General features: G+C 39.1%; 2 protein-coding genes across 3 annotated transcripts in view; one reads left to right on the top strand and one right to left on the bottom strand.

Annotated features, from left to right (window-relative positions):
- Positions 1-6,278, top strand: part of FILIP1L (filamin A interacting protein 1 like) — a 342,434-nt gene extending 336,156 nt beyond the window's left edge. Inside the window, exon 7 of the mRNA XM_078146651.1 lies at positions 5,382-6,278. Within this exon, the coding sequence (XP_078002777.1) occupies positions 5,382-5,573 (192 nt within the window). The 3' untranslated portion in view covers positions 5,574-6,278. The remainder of the gene's footprint in view (positions 1-5,381) is intronic.
- CMSS1 (cms1 ribosomal small subunit homolog) overlaps positions 1-14,209 on the bottom strand; it is a 414,201-nt gene extending 399,992 nt beyond the window's left edge. The window contains exon 1 of one of the 2 annotated variants that reach the window (XM_078146652.1): positions 13,912-14,209. In XM_078146652.1, coding sequence (XP_078002778.1) covers positions 13,912-13,981 — 70 coding nt within the window. In that variant the 5' untranslated portion in view covers positions 13,982-14,209. The remainder of the gene's footprint in view (positions 1-13,911) is intronic. The other variant, XM_078146653.1, reaches the window with a different exon arrangement.
- Positions 14,210-15,801: the final 1,592 nt, after the last annotated feature.

Raw genomic sequence — 15,801 nt, 5'->3', positions numbered from 1 at the left:
TATTTAACTCTTTTAGAGTACTAATACTAATGGTAATATTTGTATAAGTTCATTCTTTGTTCCCCACCCTTGCCCTAGAACCTATGTACTAAGATTGCTTTTACACTCTTTACTGATGATTATCTGTGTGTATATATATATATATATATATATATATATATATGTATACATATATATGTATATATACATACACCAAGTGAAATGGGTGCCACATTTTAGAAAGGGTTGACAAACTGACAAATTAGAATAGGTCCAAATGAAGGCAACCAGAATGCTGAGAAGACTATCGATCATGCCATACCAGAATGGGCTGAAGAAATTGGGAATACTTAGCCTAGAAAATAAAAGACCAATGAGGGACACAATTATCTTCAAGTATTTGAAGAGGCATTAGACTTGACCTGCTTGGCATTAGAGAATCAATGGATGGAAATTGCAGAAACATAAATTAAGACAATTAAAATAGCTTGCATTTTTTTTTTGGCAATTGGGGTTAAGTGACTCATCCAGGTCACACAGCTAGTAAGTGTCAAGTGTTTGGTCCAAAGCCACATTTGAACTCAGGTCCTCCTGACTTCAGGGCTGGTGGTCTATCCACTCCATCACCTAGCTGCCCCTAGGTTTGGTATTTCTCAGGAGGTAGCAGGTCCCCATCACTTCAAATGGAGGCTAGATGATCACTTATTGGGATTACCATAGAGAGGGTTCCTGATCAGATATAAGTTGGACCAGATGACCTCTGAGGTCTCTTACAAACTTTCGATGATGTGATTATGAACTGCCATCCTATCACACTCCCAATTAATACAAATTCCCTAAAGAAAATCATTTTTCCCACTCCTTGCAATCTGTATCCTTCAGCTACTTGTAAATAGATGCAATCTCCACCTGTGGCATTAAGTTGAGCACAATACACCTATTTATTTCATCTTTTTCTCTTATGAGGTTTCCCAAAATCTTTAATCTCTCCAAGTTATATGCATACTGATGGGACCTAGGACCTCTGTCAAGTCATTCTGTGGTTTTGGTAGAGAAGGGAAAAAAAATCACATTTTTATTACAAAGACTTGTTATTATATAACCTTTTTTTTTTTACAGAGATGTTATTACATAGATTTGTACTTGCATATAGAGTTCAGATCTATACAAAACTTTATTATAGCAATTTTGACATGGAATTCTTCCAAGAGATATACAATTTTCTTAGGTCTATATTTATTTTTTTTCCTTTAACTTAGAAAAGAGCAATAATCCCAATTCAAGATGTGAGCTAAGAGACATGAAATCAAGTCTTGACTAACTAGCTATGTGACCCTAGGCGAGTTCCTGAAGTTCTCCGTTTCTTCATCTTTAAAATGAGTTGTCAGGACTAGAAGATCTCTATGGCTCCTTGCAGTTCTTTGGTTCCACAAGTTAAACTTGGATTTGCTTTTGCAAATCCAAAGCAAAGAGCCAGCCTTTGCTGCCATCTAGAGGTTGAAACTTTGTAGTGAAATCTAGAGCAATGAAGAAACAATTTCCCATTAAATTACTACAACAATGGAGAATGTAAATCAACTAGAATGAGTGTCTGTCATGTTATATACCAGGGTATGGTCAATTTAAATAAATAAGTAGATCAAATAAACTAAATAAATAAATAGATAAATAGATGACACAGTCCTTGCCTCAGGAGAGCTTACAAGTACTTAAGTGAAAACTGTAAAAAGCAAATTAAGGAATGCAGTGCTTATGAGTTAAGGTAATATACACAAAACGTTTCACAAACCTTAGAGCAGCATATAAATATGAGCCACTGTTGTTATTGTTATTGTTATACTTTGTGGCTCTTTTTAAGAAGGCTCCCTAAGCATTTACATAGCAGCAGCTCTTAAGATTTTTGGTCTCAGAACCTCTTTATACTATTAATAATCATTGAAGACCTCAAAGACTTTTGTTCATGGGGGTTCTAGCTATCAACATTTACCGCATCAGAAATTAAGACTAATAATTTTTAAAATATTTATTAATTCATTCAAAAATAACAATGTTATTAACTTTACATGTTAACATACATAACCATCTTATGTAAAACAAAAAAAATTAGTGAGAAAATTGGCATTGTTTTACATATCTTTGTAAACCTCTAGTGTCTGGCTTAATAGAAGACAGGCGGATTCTTTTATCTGTTTTTAGATTCAATCTGCTTTAATGTAGTTTTGGTTGAAATATGTGAAGAAAAGCTGACCTCACCCAGATACATAGTTTAAAAAGGTAGGAGTGTTTTAGTAGACAAATATTTTAGTGTTATTATGAAAACAGTTTTGACCTTCAGGACTCCCTAAAGAGTCTTGGGGACCCTTCTGTGGACTACACTTTGAGAACTGCTGTCTTACAGGATCAGGAGGCTAAGAGTTGAATAGGGTCCTCAGTGGTCAAATATTTAATGATCACAACATGTGTCATTATTGTTAAACACTAATATTACTAATTTTTTTTCTTACATCCAAGAATACTGTTCTAACAAAGAATCTTAACAATGTGAAAAATTAGGTGAAAAAAAAAACCCAGTTATTTCCACAATACGATCCTGTATGCCAAGAGGATATGTCACACAGCTTGAGATCTAAAATGTTTTCACAACTTTGAGAAAGTGATGTTTCTAGGAACACTGGGAGTTCTATCCCACATATTTTAATTATGAACTTGGCCAATAAGTTAGTAATAACCACAATACAAAAACAACCCTCTACACCAATCTCAGGTGCCAATTCAACATGACACCATAGAATTTTCATAGTTTTCAAAAATAATTACTACAAAAATAAAATGAACTTAAAAGGTACAAATTTCCATACTACATCTCATGTATTTAGATCCTCAAAGGGCATCTGAGATGCCATATCCATATTGGCCCTCGATCCTCTTAGAGTGCAGAACTGCCTGTCAGCCAAGAAGAAAGGAAGTACCTACTGTGTATAAAATACCATGCTTTACAATTATTATTTCACTTGATTCTCACAATAACCTTGAGAGGTAGGTGCTATTACTATATCCATTTCATAATTGAGGAAACAGAGCCAGACAGAAGTTAAGTAACCTGCCCAGGGTCAAGCATCTGGGGTCTATTTAAACTCAGGATTTCTTGACTCCGGGCACAGCTACTATTCGTTTGAATTCTATCATTTGCTGCCTCTAGGCTGCAAATGCTGCTCCTTGGCTAATTCTCCAGCCTTCTATAGCTCTTGTTGCGTGAGCTGGTGTCACACTAGGCTCCCTTCAGGCCCATTAGATCAAAACCTGCAAGCTCCCTGTGACAGTCAATTGTGCACAGAGTAGAAATTGGAAATGCAGGTCTGGAGTTCAAGATGGAGGGTCAGAAACGGGGATGCAGAGTTAGAGGTTATCCAGAGTTTATAGACAAAAGCATGGAAATGATTAAGTATGTCGTAGGTGACCGTAAAGAGAAAAAAACTGAAGATAAAAGCTTGAAGAACATCCATCTTAAGAAGTCAGGAGGAAAGGGATGGAAGGATTAGCAGATGTAAGGGTAGCATGGAGTCTGATGTCAATTAAACTAAGGAAAGAAAATATATTAAGGAGAAGGTAGTCAACTGACAAATGCTACGCAGAACTCCAGGAAGATGAGGGCTGGGAAAAAAGTTACTGTTGAAAGGTGATGGACTCAGATTGCAAACCGAAGCAGATTTTCTTCTCTTTCTTTCTTTTTCTTACCTTTTTTTGGACATGGCTGATAAAGGAATTTGTTTTGTATGACTATATTTGTAATAGGTTTTGTTTTTCTAGCCTTCTCAGTGGGTAGGGAGAAAGAAGATGGAAAGGAAAGGGAGATAATTCAGAACTGAAATTTTTTTTTAAAATAAAAGTAATTTTAGTCAGTCAATAATCATTCATTAAGCTCCTACTGTGCTTGCTGAGTGCTAGGGATACAAATATGAAAACAAAAAGTCAGTCCCTGCCCTCAAGGAGCTTATAATCTAATGGGTGAAGATGACACACAAAAGCAGAAAGGGGGATGGGGAAGAGAGGGAAGGTACCAGAGCTCATCTATATAATGGAAAAGTCCAAAGTAGCACAGCTGGGTGGGAAATGAAGAGCTGGCTGGCCTGGAGGCCCCCCTTAAATGGAAGTTTTGGGAGAACTCAGTTCTGTTCTCCAATTACAGGGGTTCCAGGAGAAGCATGTACTGACCAAGGCTGACTGGATCTGGTAGGATGATGAGGTTGCTGGAGGTATGATGGAGGGGTCCAAAGGAGGACAGAGCCAGGTGGGGACCAAAAAATTTCAGAAAAGCAGATCTGAAGCTAGGTTGCAAGATGAAAGGAATGAATGAATGGGGGTAACAAGGTGAAGGCACTGATGGTTAGCTACTGTCTCAGGTAGTCTGACAGTGAGAGGGAAAAGGAGTTAGGAGAGCAGCTGAGAGTTTGCGTGTGTTTTGAGCACAGATTAGAGTCCCAGGATCTCCTTAAAGGAGGAGATATTATTATAATGAGAGAGGGCAAAAGTGGGTTTGAGGCTTGAGACAAAAGAAGGATTAGCAGTGACCAAGAAGAATGAGATAAGGAATCAATAAGAGTAAAATCACAGGAAAGTCAAACGGAGAGAGACCAGCTGAGGTTAGTTTAGGCTGGAGCTCAGTCCTTGAAACTCCCTACTCCTTCTATCACATTGGCCATAGGCCTGGGGAAAAAAAAATTAGACCCAAATACATCTGCTCATTGGAAAGCACTTTTTAATGTATTATTTATTAAATCTACAAGGTTATTAAATGGGGGGGGGAGGCTATTGCCTCCCACACCTAAGGAAAATATGAGATCTGCTTTATAAATTATTGTTCTAGGAGATATTAACAGCCAAGGGTTATTGTTTATGTGTTTGTTGAGAGAAAGCCAATAACTAGCATTTATGCAGGATTTTAAATTTTTCCAAGTACTTTACAAACAGCTCATTTTATCCTTACAACTACTCTGGGAAGTAGATGTTATTATCCCAATTTTACAGATAAGCAAACAGAGCCATACAGAGATTCAGTTATTCACCCAAGGTCACACAGCTAGTAAGTTTATGAAGCTAGATTTGAACTCACCTCTCATGGAGTCCAGGTTCAGTACTCTATCCAATATACCACCTAATTGCCTATTTTTAAAAAGTGAACTGAACCAACTTGGGCCTTCTCTTTCTCAAATACCGGTCAAAGTTTCCACTCTTCAATCTGTTCCCAACAGCCCATGCTAATCTGGTAGGCCCCCTTGCCCTGAAAGAAGGGAGGAAGCCACCCTCTGGCTGACAATCTGACTGATCTAAACACTTCTAGAATCACTTTATGTGTCTCTCTACCAATTAAACTATTAATTGCTTTTTCTTCTGTTTACTTCAAGATCAAGGACGTGTTCCAGCGTACAACTCCAACACGGACTCCTAAACTAAAATCTATGGTAATCACTAAACTTCCTGCTAAGCCTCTCCCAGGGCACATCAAAAAACCAGTTCATCATTCTGATTATGGAAAGCTGCACATCACAAGGACCATCAAATCAAACACTTATCTTCAAGTAGGAGGGAGAAGGTAAACCATACTGCTGTGGCCATCATGACAAGTCTTATTCACCAGCCCAAAAGACCTGGAAAGCTCCAGTAACCACTCCAGAAGGACAAGCAGGCCAAGGGCTGCCATCTTGGTGCACAGTGGAGCAGGAAACTGAGAAATCACTCTATTTGGTGAAAGAAGGGGAAGTTCAGTCTGAAACTACAGTTTATCAGGACTTCACCACATGGTATCTAGTACTAAGAATGTTTAAGTTATATATATAAAAAAAGTACTTAAACATTTACTTAAACATATGTGGGGGGAAATAAGACAGAAGAACCATCCAACTCCTTAGTCTCTTCATTTCCAATGCAGCCCAGGGAAAATCCTTAGGTTGTACTCTCCTAGTCCAGAATAGAAAAAAGTAAAATCAGATTTTCAGAATAAAGTATAAGTTCTGATAGCCCACAAGAACCCTATCACTTCAGTCCTTGCTAAAGCTAACTTCTCCATTTGCTGGATAGTTTTACAGTTCCTCCAAGTTACATGCCGTAAGTTTCACTACAAATTTATCTAGAAATACTGTCTCTTTCCATAGACCTTTACTGAGCAGTAACTTTGCCAAGGAAAAACATTAGAGTTCCCAATCTGTTCTAAGAAGTTTCTATAGTAATCCCATAAGAAAGGAAAAGGTTAATTATTTTCCTCTAAATAACAATCAGTGTATCAATAAATATTTGTTACCCACTTACTGTGTGCTAGGTATTTTGCTGAGCAGTAGGAAAACAAAGGGAAAAAAAAGTCCCTGACCTTAAGGAGCCTGTATTTGAATGTGAAGACCTCACATACATTTAAGGACCCCAGTTGAAGGATGTAGGGGTGTTTAGCCTAGAGAAAAGATCTGGGGGGAAAGGGAAGATTAACCACCTTCAAATATTTCGAAAAGCTGTTAAACAGGGATTAGACTCGTTCTTCTTGGCCACAGAGAAGATCTAGGTACAAGAGCAGAAGTCACAGAGAGGCAGATTTCAACTCAATGTAAGGTAAAACTTCCTAACAATCAGAGAGAGCTATCTACAAATGGGTTCTATTTGTTCAAATAATGAAGCTGCTCAAGTGGTCACATAATTTTAATTCACATTCACATATTTCCATTGAGCTGGAACCAATGACCATATTTTATCTATTGATAACTTCAAATAGCACAGATTCAAATACATGTGACCACTTCAAGGGACTCATTGTTCGAATTAATTCGAATCTAGGTATACAGCAGGAGGTAAAGGGTTCCTCCTCACTTGAGATCTTCAAGTAAAACAGATGACAGCTTATTGTGGATGTTGTGGAGAGGTCTGTGGTAAGGTACAAGTTGGCCTCCCTTCCAACTCTGTGAGTGTATCATGTACTGGAGACAGGAATGATGATAACAGTCTCAGACTCATTTTTTTCAGTGGATTTACTCAGTGTTTGCTGGAAGAGCTTACTGTCTCTCACCAATCATGTGCATAAGCAGCACTACCGTGGTGAAAAAGCACTGGGTTTAGAGTCAGAGGACCACAGTTTCAATCCTGGCTCTCACCTGTGAGACCTTGAGCAAGAGGCCTCAGGTGTATCATCTGTAAAATGAAGGGGTTAGATTAAACAATCTCTAAGATAATCTCTAAGATCCTTTCCATCTCTAAATCCTGTGAATTCTGTGATCCAGTTACCACTTTGGCCCTGCTGTTCTATGCAGAATACTTAAGAAGGTAAAAGAGAGAGAGAATAAGTAGCAAAGTCGGCAGTCTTTTGGCAGAGAGAAAGATGATGGTTTGGTCTCAGGTGATTTAAAAGTCTAGAAAAGGGAGAGAAAAGAAAAACTCTGGTTAAGTGACAATAAAGTGATAAGAGAATAGGGAAATGAAACAGATATATTAAATAGCAGGGCAGCTAGGTGGCACAGTGAATAGAGTATCGGGCTTGGAGTCGGGAAGACTTATCTTCATGAGTTCAAATCTGGCCTCAAATACTTACTAGCTGTGTGACTCTGGGTAAGTCACTTAGTCCTGTTTGCCTCAGTTTCCTCATCTATAAAATGAACTGGAGAAGGAAATGGCAAACCACTCTAGTATCTTTGTCAAGAAAACCCCAAATGGGATCACAAAAAGTCAGACACGATTGAAAACAACTTAAGGACAATATATTAAGTCCCACTACCACACGAAATACAGGAGTGGTAATCCAGTAGGGAGTCACAAGCCATCAATCTTCAAAACAAGTTTACCATTAACCAACTGATAGATGGTTCAGTGGATAGTGAGGGATTGGTCATTTAGTCAAAACATAACAATATTTAATGAAAAGTGTGCTAAGAAGCAAAGGCATTGTGTGCATAATAAAGGCTCAGAAAATCCATTTTGTTGAGCAATATACAACCCAGAGAGTACCACTGATGAAAAATGTCACCCTAGGGGGAGATAGATATAGATATATAGATATAGATATCTATATCTATATGTAGATATAGATATCTACATATAGATAGATAGATAGAGATATATGTATCTCTATCTATCTATCTATCTATCTATATAAAAAACAACAGAGAGAGATAAAAGTACAGATGCAGTACGGAAAATCTGAAAAAGAGAGTAAGAAAAACTAATAGAAAAAAATCAATGAGAAAGTTTATAACTGAAGAATACATCTGCTGTAACTTTAATAAAATATTACATAAGTGAATATTTTGTATTTGAGATTTGGGATTCCCTAGCCCATCAGCCTCCCCCTCTAACCCCCAATACACATACATCATTAGGTTTATAGAGGGAATACAAATAGCTAAATAGAGTCCTGGGCCTTCAGGAAGTCCAGAGTTCAAATGTCTTGATGCTTACTGGCTGTGTTTCACTAAGATATTTACCCTCTGTGCCTCAGGAAATTCCTGAGGACTCATCTTTTAAGTCAGAGATGTGCTACATCTGGGTTGGTGGAGGAAGTTCCTACAGTGGGAGTCACCAAACCAATGAAATTGGATTTTTCTTTATTTTTCTCCTGGACAGTTAGGCTTACAAAGAAAAAAATTACATCAAGCTAACAAAGTAAACGGCAGGATACCAAGAATGAACTAGCTGATGTAAAAATAAGTAAAATTAAGTAGAAAAACACCAACTTTTTGTGTGAGTAAACAGTGAAAGCAGTAGGAAGCACAAATCCACCTCCAACTGTAAATGACAGCCAAATCCTATTATGATAAATGCCCTGCAGTTAACTTCAGTAATAGAAAATTGTTTCTAAACTGCAAAGAAAAGCTTGCTTATTTCAGGCAATGCTACAAAATTAAAATTAAACGAATTAAAATTTAAAAAAAAAAACCAAGATGTCCCAAAAGTCTTAGTCCAATTATAAGTTTAAAACTGCACTAAGACTTTTGGGACATCTTTAATAATAAAGCACTCTGCAGTTCATTGAAATAGGACTTGATCCATTTTACCCATACAAATGAAATACAAAGCAACCTTCTTCATTCAGTGCAACCAATCTTGTGCTTCTACAAAAATCAGATTTCACTGTAGGAAACTAAAACAAAGGAATAAATTCTGCTGAACTACCTACACTTAGCTGCTTAATTAAAAAACAAACCAGGAAGCAACAGTAGATTAGAGTGAATTAACATAAATCTAATATTAAAAAAAAAACACCACCACACACAAAAAAACCTAGTCTTTCTACACTTGACTGCAGTCATTCTTAAATTTATGGGGTCACGATTATGTGGGAAACAGTCCTCATGTAATGGAAAGTCATGAATGAAATCTGAGTTCAAGTTCCAGCTGTTTAACTTCATTCACTTCACTTCAGAGCCTCGGCTTCCTCATCTATAAAATGGGACTAAGGCTTACAGGACCTAACTCAGTGGACTGCTGTGAGGGTCAAATTTCATACAGCATGTGAAGTGCTTCATAAACAGTAATATGCAATTTGTATTATGACATTATAATTTCCAAAAAATCAGCCTAGGGTTTGTCTTTTAATAGGAATATTATCAATGTAATTGAAATGACCAATGATGAAAAGCTTGGTTATCAGAGGCAAGTTAGACTTAAGTTTAAAACAACATAATTACTGAATTCTTTCAACTTCCTATTATCCTTACAAAGTATTCTGTCCTATTCAAAAATACTCTGAATCAATGGTAGCCTGGACAAACAAGCTGAGGAGGGTTTATAAAGCCTTTTAAAAAGACATTATTCATTAGCAGTTTAATAACATGGTTAATGATAAAAAAGCTGGCAAAACATTAGGCAGTTGTAGTCTAGTGTTGCAGGTGTAGTTGGTTTAAATTCTGTGGGGGATCGGGGAATCAGTACATTTAATAAAGTATTCAAAAGATTTGCAGGGGTTTCAAAAGCTCATTTAGCCACACTGATGTAATGGATTGTTTACTTGTTTTTAATCTAGAAAAGTATAGGTTTTAAAGGTTACTAAGAGGCATTTTATCAAGACTTTCAGCAAAGGCAACTGAGGATATATCTAAATTTGAGCTTTTTAAAAAATGCTTTAAAGAATTAATTTCATTATAGGTTCATTATGTACCTTTTATTTGTGGTCCTACCTAAAAAACTTTTTACCATGAAATCTACAAATACGGAGAAAATAATGACCCAACCTTCTTTTCTTTTCATGTCTCTCTGTCTCTTCCACCTGAGTCACTGATGGAAATCAGGGTCCTATCAATTGTCAAAATTATCTTCTCTCCTCCCTCTTTCCCCTTCATTGCTCTTACATTCTCATTTACCTACTATCTAAGTCTAAAACAAACAAAAAAACCCCTCTATTTCTGTCCTGTTTAACTTCCTTCTAATTTCAGCTCATCATTTTCAAAATCCAGTGTAGAGGAATTTTAATAATAAAATTTTAAAAACTAATAACATGCTTTGCCTTTTCTCTTTTCTTTAAACTTCTGTCATTAAAAGTATACATCTTTATTGGTTTCAGTAAATTTGTTGAATATAGCCATAATATATATGTAGCCAAATATATATCTATATCTAAGAAAGCAAATTCCACCAGGGCACAGAATATTGTGAAATTTATTTAGCCGCATCTACCACAGGATCAGACAGGCAGTGAATGTTTTTGAAAATGAAATCTGCTGTAGTTCCGCTATGGAATATCAAAGTCTACTGTAACATTTTAAATCTGAACCTGCATTTTAAATTTTCATACCACATTTCAAAGAATATAAAAACAGTATGTTACAGAGCCAAATTCCAGAACAAGACTGAAAAATACTGAACTCTCATTTGAAACTGAAGTTGTTCAGGTTTAAGGAAAATGAGCCAAGGTAGTCCACATTTAATGCACCTCCTGAGGGACTGGGGATAATTGAAGAAATATAATTTGAAGAAGACAGCTGGTGTCCTGAGTGTTTCCTGATATTAGGAAGAAATTAGAAAAAAGACATGAGGCATCTTTCAACAGTGTCATGTAAGGAGATATATGTTGATCCCAGATAACAATATCTTTCAACTACAGAAATTAATTTTCATTTACAGAGCAGAAGCCCCAAATCCTTCGGCAGCAAAAAACAGTTTTCCTATCAAAGGACCACTTTAAACATTAAATCCAAATACAGTTAAGGGAGAACTTTACTAGGTGTTTTATTTTGCAACAAGGACTTCAGCTGGCACTACACAAAAAGAAAGGCAAAGCTGCCAAATCATTTGCATGGCCAAACCACAGAATTTCTGCAACTTAAGGTGTTCTACTGAAAAACGCTGCCTACAGTTTGGGGAACATATATAAATCACTGCTGGTAAGATCCAATTTTGGCCATTTCCATGGCCAAACCACAGAATTTCTGTAACTTAAGGGATTCTACTTAAAAACACTGCCTAAGATTTGGGAAGCATATATAAATCACTGCTAATAAGGGCCAATTTTAAAAATAGGAATAACTTGATTTAATGTATTTATTATTGCATCCAACATAAAACATAAGATTTTCTGTATTATTTTTCAAGCCCTTCATAATCTGGCCCCTTTCATCTGTCCAGTATTTTTATACCTTATTCTCTTCTCCTTATACTCTGCCATCCAATGACAATAGTCCTCTTGCAGACCATGACAATGCATCTCCAGATTCTGTAGTTTCACTGGCTGGCCCCCATGCCTGGAACTCTTCCTCCTGCAGGTACCTTTAATGTGTTTTCTTCTCTCATTAGAGTGTAAATTTCTTGAGGGCAGGGTCGGTTTCTTTTGGCTTCTATTTGTATCACCAGTGCTTAGCACAGTGCCTAGCATAGGAGTGGGGAACCTGTGGTCTCAGGGCCACATGTGGCCCTTTAGGTCCTCAAGTGCAGCCCTTTGACTGAATCCAAACTTCACAGAACAAATCCCCTTAATAAAAGGATTTGTTCTGTAAAACTTGGATTCAGTCAAAAGGCTGCATCCAAGAACCCACAAGGCCCAGGGACAGCTCTTAGTAGACGCTTGCTGACTTGGCCTTTGAAATCAAAAAGCTCTCTGTTCAAAACCCAGTTCTAACCAAATACTTGGGTCTCTATCTACAAATTATTTCATAGCTTTACAATTCATCATAATTGTAGTAACTCATGGCATGTTATAGGACCACATGTTGATCCAGGACGGAAAGGGAACTCAGTGACCAAATCCAATGGCCTTTTCTCAGTCTTCTTTCTACTTGACCATTCTGCAGCTGTTGACACTGCTGATCACACTCTCCTCCCTGATACTCTCTTTTCTCTAGGATTTAGTCGCCATCTCCTGGTTCTTCTTCTACCTATCTGACCTCTCCTTCTCAGTCTTCTTTACTGAACTTCACCCATAACATGCCCTCTAACTACAGGTGTCCCTCAGCATTCTGTCCTGGGCCCTATTCTTTTCTCTCTATATACTACTTCACTTGGTGATCTCATCAGCTCCCACAATTTTAATCACTGTCTCCTGATGACTCTCAAAATCTACCTATCCCACCCCAACTTCTCTGCTGACCTTCAATCTCCCATCTCCAACTGCCTTTCAGACATTTCAAATTATATGTCTAATAGACATCTTAAACTTAACACATCCAAAACAGAACTTATTATCTTTCTCCCTAAATCCTATCCACCCACCCCAACTCCTCACCTTCCCTATTATTGCAGAAGGCAACACCACCCTCCCAGTTCCTCAGACTCAAAACCTAGGAGTTATCCTGGACTGCTCACTATCTCTCACCCCCCAGATCCAATCTGTGGCCAAGGCCTGTGGATTTCACCTTTGCAACATCTCTCAAATATGCTCTCTTCTCTCCTCTGATACTGCCACCAGTCTAACACAGACCCTCATCACCTCAAGCCTGGATTATTGCAATAGCCTGCTGGTGGGTCTGCTTGCCTTAACTCTCTCCTCACTCCAATCCATTCTCCATTCAGCCACCAAAGTGATTTTCCTAAAACAAAGGACTATGTTACCCCCCCTACTCAATAAACTCCAGTGGCTTCCTACTGTCTCCAGGACCAAATACATAATGCTTTGTTTGACATTCAAAGCCCTTTGTACCCAAGCCCCCTCCTATCTTTCCAGTATTCTTACATCCCAGTGACACAGGCCTCCTGGCTGTTCCATGAACAAGACTACTTATCTCTTGGCTCCAGATCTTTTTTCTCTGGCTGTGTCCCATGAATGGCATGCTTTTCCTCCACTCTGACTACTGACCACCTTGGCTTCCTTTCAGTCCCAACTAAAATCCCATCTTCCTCAAGAAGCCTTCCCCAACCCCTCTTAACTCCAATGTCTTCCCTCTGTTAATTATTTCCTATTAATCCTGTGTATAGCTTGCTTTGTGTGTGTGTGTGTGTATATACATATACTTGGTCCAGTGATAGACTAAATGTTAGCTTCCGAGCTCCTCAAGTACCATTGGGATAAAGGACGTCTGCAAACAACAGCACCACCTCCAGCTCCAGGACCGTTATCGGGGTAAGAAATCTGCAAACATCAACATTCCCTCCAAGCTCCAGGAGCATCACTGGGATAAAGGACATCTGTAAACACCAGCAGCACCTGAGGGAGTGGGGAAGGGGAAAGTCCAACCAACACGCATACCTTCTTCCTTTAACTAGACGTCAACATTGGGAAAGGGGTACCTGTCAGAAATGTACCTTCACACCGGAAAAATGATCAATCTAATCAATACAAACGCCTACTACGTGCCAGGAGCGCTGGAGATAACAAAAAGCGGCAAAAGACAGTCCCTGCCCTCAAGGAGCTTACGAAAAAGAGCCAGATGGTACGCGTACGTGTTGTCTGCCTTCTCCAAGCAAGGGCGAAGAGAAGAACCCAACAAAAGGGACAGAAGCGAGGCCGGGGAGAGAGGCTCTCGAAGCGGGTGGTACCTGCGCTGCTGCTGCCGCCGGCTCCTGCCCCATCCGATTTCCACCACTCGTCTCCCAGGTCGTCAGCCATCCCCGCTCCAGGCAATGCACGCCGCAGCTGTGGACGCCCTGCAGTGCAATCGAAGTCTCTCCAGCCACCGGGCTCTCCAAGCACACCCGCCGCCGCTTCCCCGGGTGCTGCAAGCACGCGGAGTCCGGAACCCACAAGCACTGGCAGCTGCCGAAAGACGCTCTGGCTCCTCCGGGGAGACACCTACTACGCAGACGTAGTCGCCCTCCTGTCCTCTCCCCTTCCTTACCGGGTCACAGCTGTCCGCACTTTCCACACGCATGTTGAGGGAAGAGAACCGCTACAGTGAGGGGGAGGAACAAGAAAATAAATTATATAAAAACACAATGTTGTTTAGAGACGTTTTATCTGTATTTATTTATTAAATATTCCCGGAAAAAATTTTAACGCTTGATTTGTTTAAAAAATAGTGTTGTTGAAAGTGCTGGAAAGAAAAGAGGATTTTTTTTGCTTTTTTTCCTCCAGTTTTAAAGGGATAGTGCCGCGGGAAAAAGTGCGACCCACGTGGGTCTCGTGTAGGTTTCCTCGGAGCGTGCTTCTGCTGGTTCACGATAAGAATGAGCATGCGCCGGTGCGGCGCAGCTGCGAACTCTAGGTGCCAGAAGGCTTTCCTAGTCTCCCTTAGTGCTAGTGCCTCCCCTCGGGGGCATATCTCCAGTGTATGTGTATAGCATGTTTGTATGTAGTTGTTTTCATGTAGTCTCGCCCTTTAGATTATGAGCTCCTAGAAGACGGGGACCTTTATTTTATTTTTGCTTTTCTTTTCCCCCCTCATCGTTTAGCACACAGTAGGCATTTAATAAATGCTTCTTGACTTGACTCATAACCCTCCCTATTTACTTCAACCCTTAGAATCAGTTGCAGGGAATGGGGCATTGGTCTGGCTTTCCAGGGAAGACCACCTGTGGCCTTGAGTGTCTTTTCCTTCTACAAAGTGGTTTGGAGCTTTTTACATGTACTCAAGGAGCTTCAGTCAGTACAAATCATAGAATCACAAGTTTAGATTTGGAAGGGACCATAGAAGCTATTTAAGAGGATCTCCCACCAATATTTTCAAATGAAGAAAATGAGACAGAGTAGTAAAGTGATTTGCCCAAGGCCATACAGGTAATTAGTAGCAGAGCCAGGATTCAAACTTGAATCTCTGACTCCTGTGTCCTTCACATTTTTCCTTGAATCATGCTGCCTCTCTTTACAAATGGCCTAATGAAACATATGAGATGCAGCAAAAGCCATTGCAGACACGCATTAAGACTTGGCCAATTGCAATGAAGGCTCGGGCTTAAGAAGAAACGATCCAAAGATACAAGGAGGGGTAAGGCCCAAGGACAATATAAAATGGTGAAAGGTAGATAGTTGGTTTATTGCAAATTTCATAAATTTGCATGGCCTGTGCTAACTGGGTCCTTTGGACCATTACAATATACCTTAGAAAAACAGAATGGGGAACTTAGAAGATATAGGTGGGAGCAAAGCAGCCAGAAGGGAGCCTTAATGACTTGAGAGCTGAAAGGAGAAAGGTAACTCATTTAAAGTGCCGTTTAAGTTAAATGGGAATACTATAGAGAAACAAGAATCAGAATCCTGGGCAGGTAGGTGGCACAGTGGATAGAGCACCGGGCCCTGAAGTCAGGAACACCTGAGTTCAAATCCGGCCTCAGACCAAACACTTGACACTTACTAGCTGTGTGACCCTAGGCAAGTCACTTAACCCCAATTGCCTAAAAATTAAAAAAAAAATCAGTATCCCTAAAGAATTTCCCTAGGGACTCTAACTTTTAAGGACTCCCTGAAACATCTTCTTGTAGTTGAGGAGGCAG

The sequence above is a fragment of the Phascolarctos cinereus genome, unplaced genomic scaffold (assembly GCF_003287225.1).
Source record: "Phascolarctos cinereus isolate Bilbo 61053 unplaced genomic scaffold, phaCin_HiC Scaffold_726;HRSCAF=1367, whole genome shotgun sequence".
Lineage (NCBI taxonomy): Eukaryota > Metazoa > Chordata > Mammalia > Diprotodontia > Phascolarctidae > Phascolarctos > Phascolarctos cinereus.
This window is presented reverse-complemented; position numbering and strand designations above follow the sequence as displayed.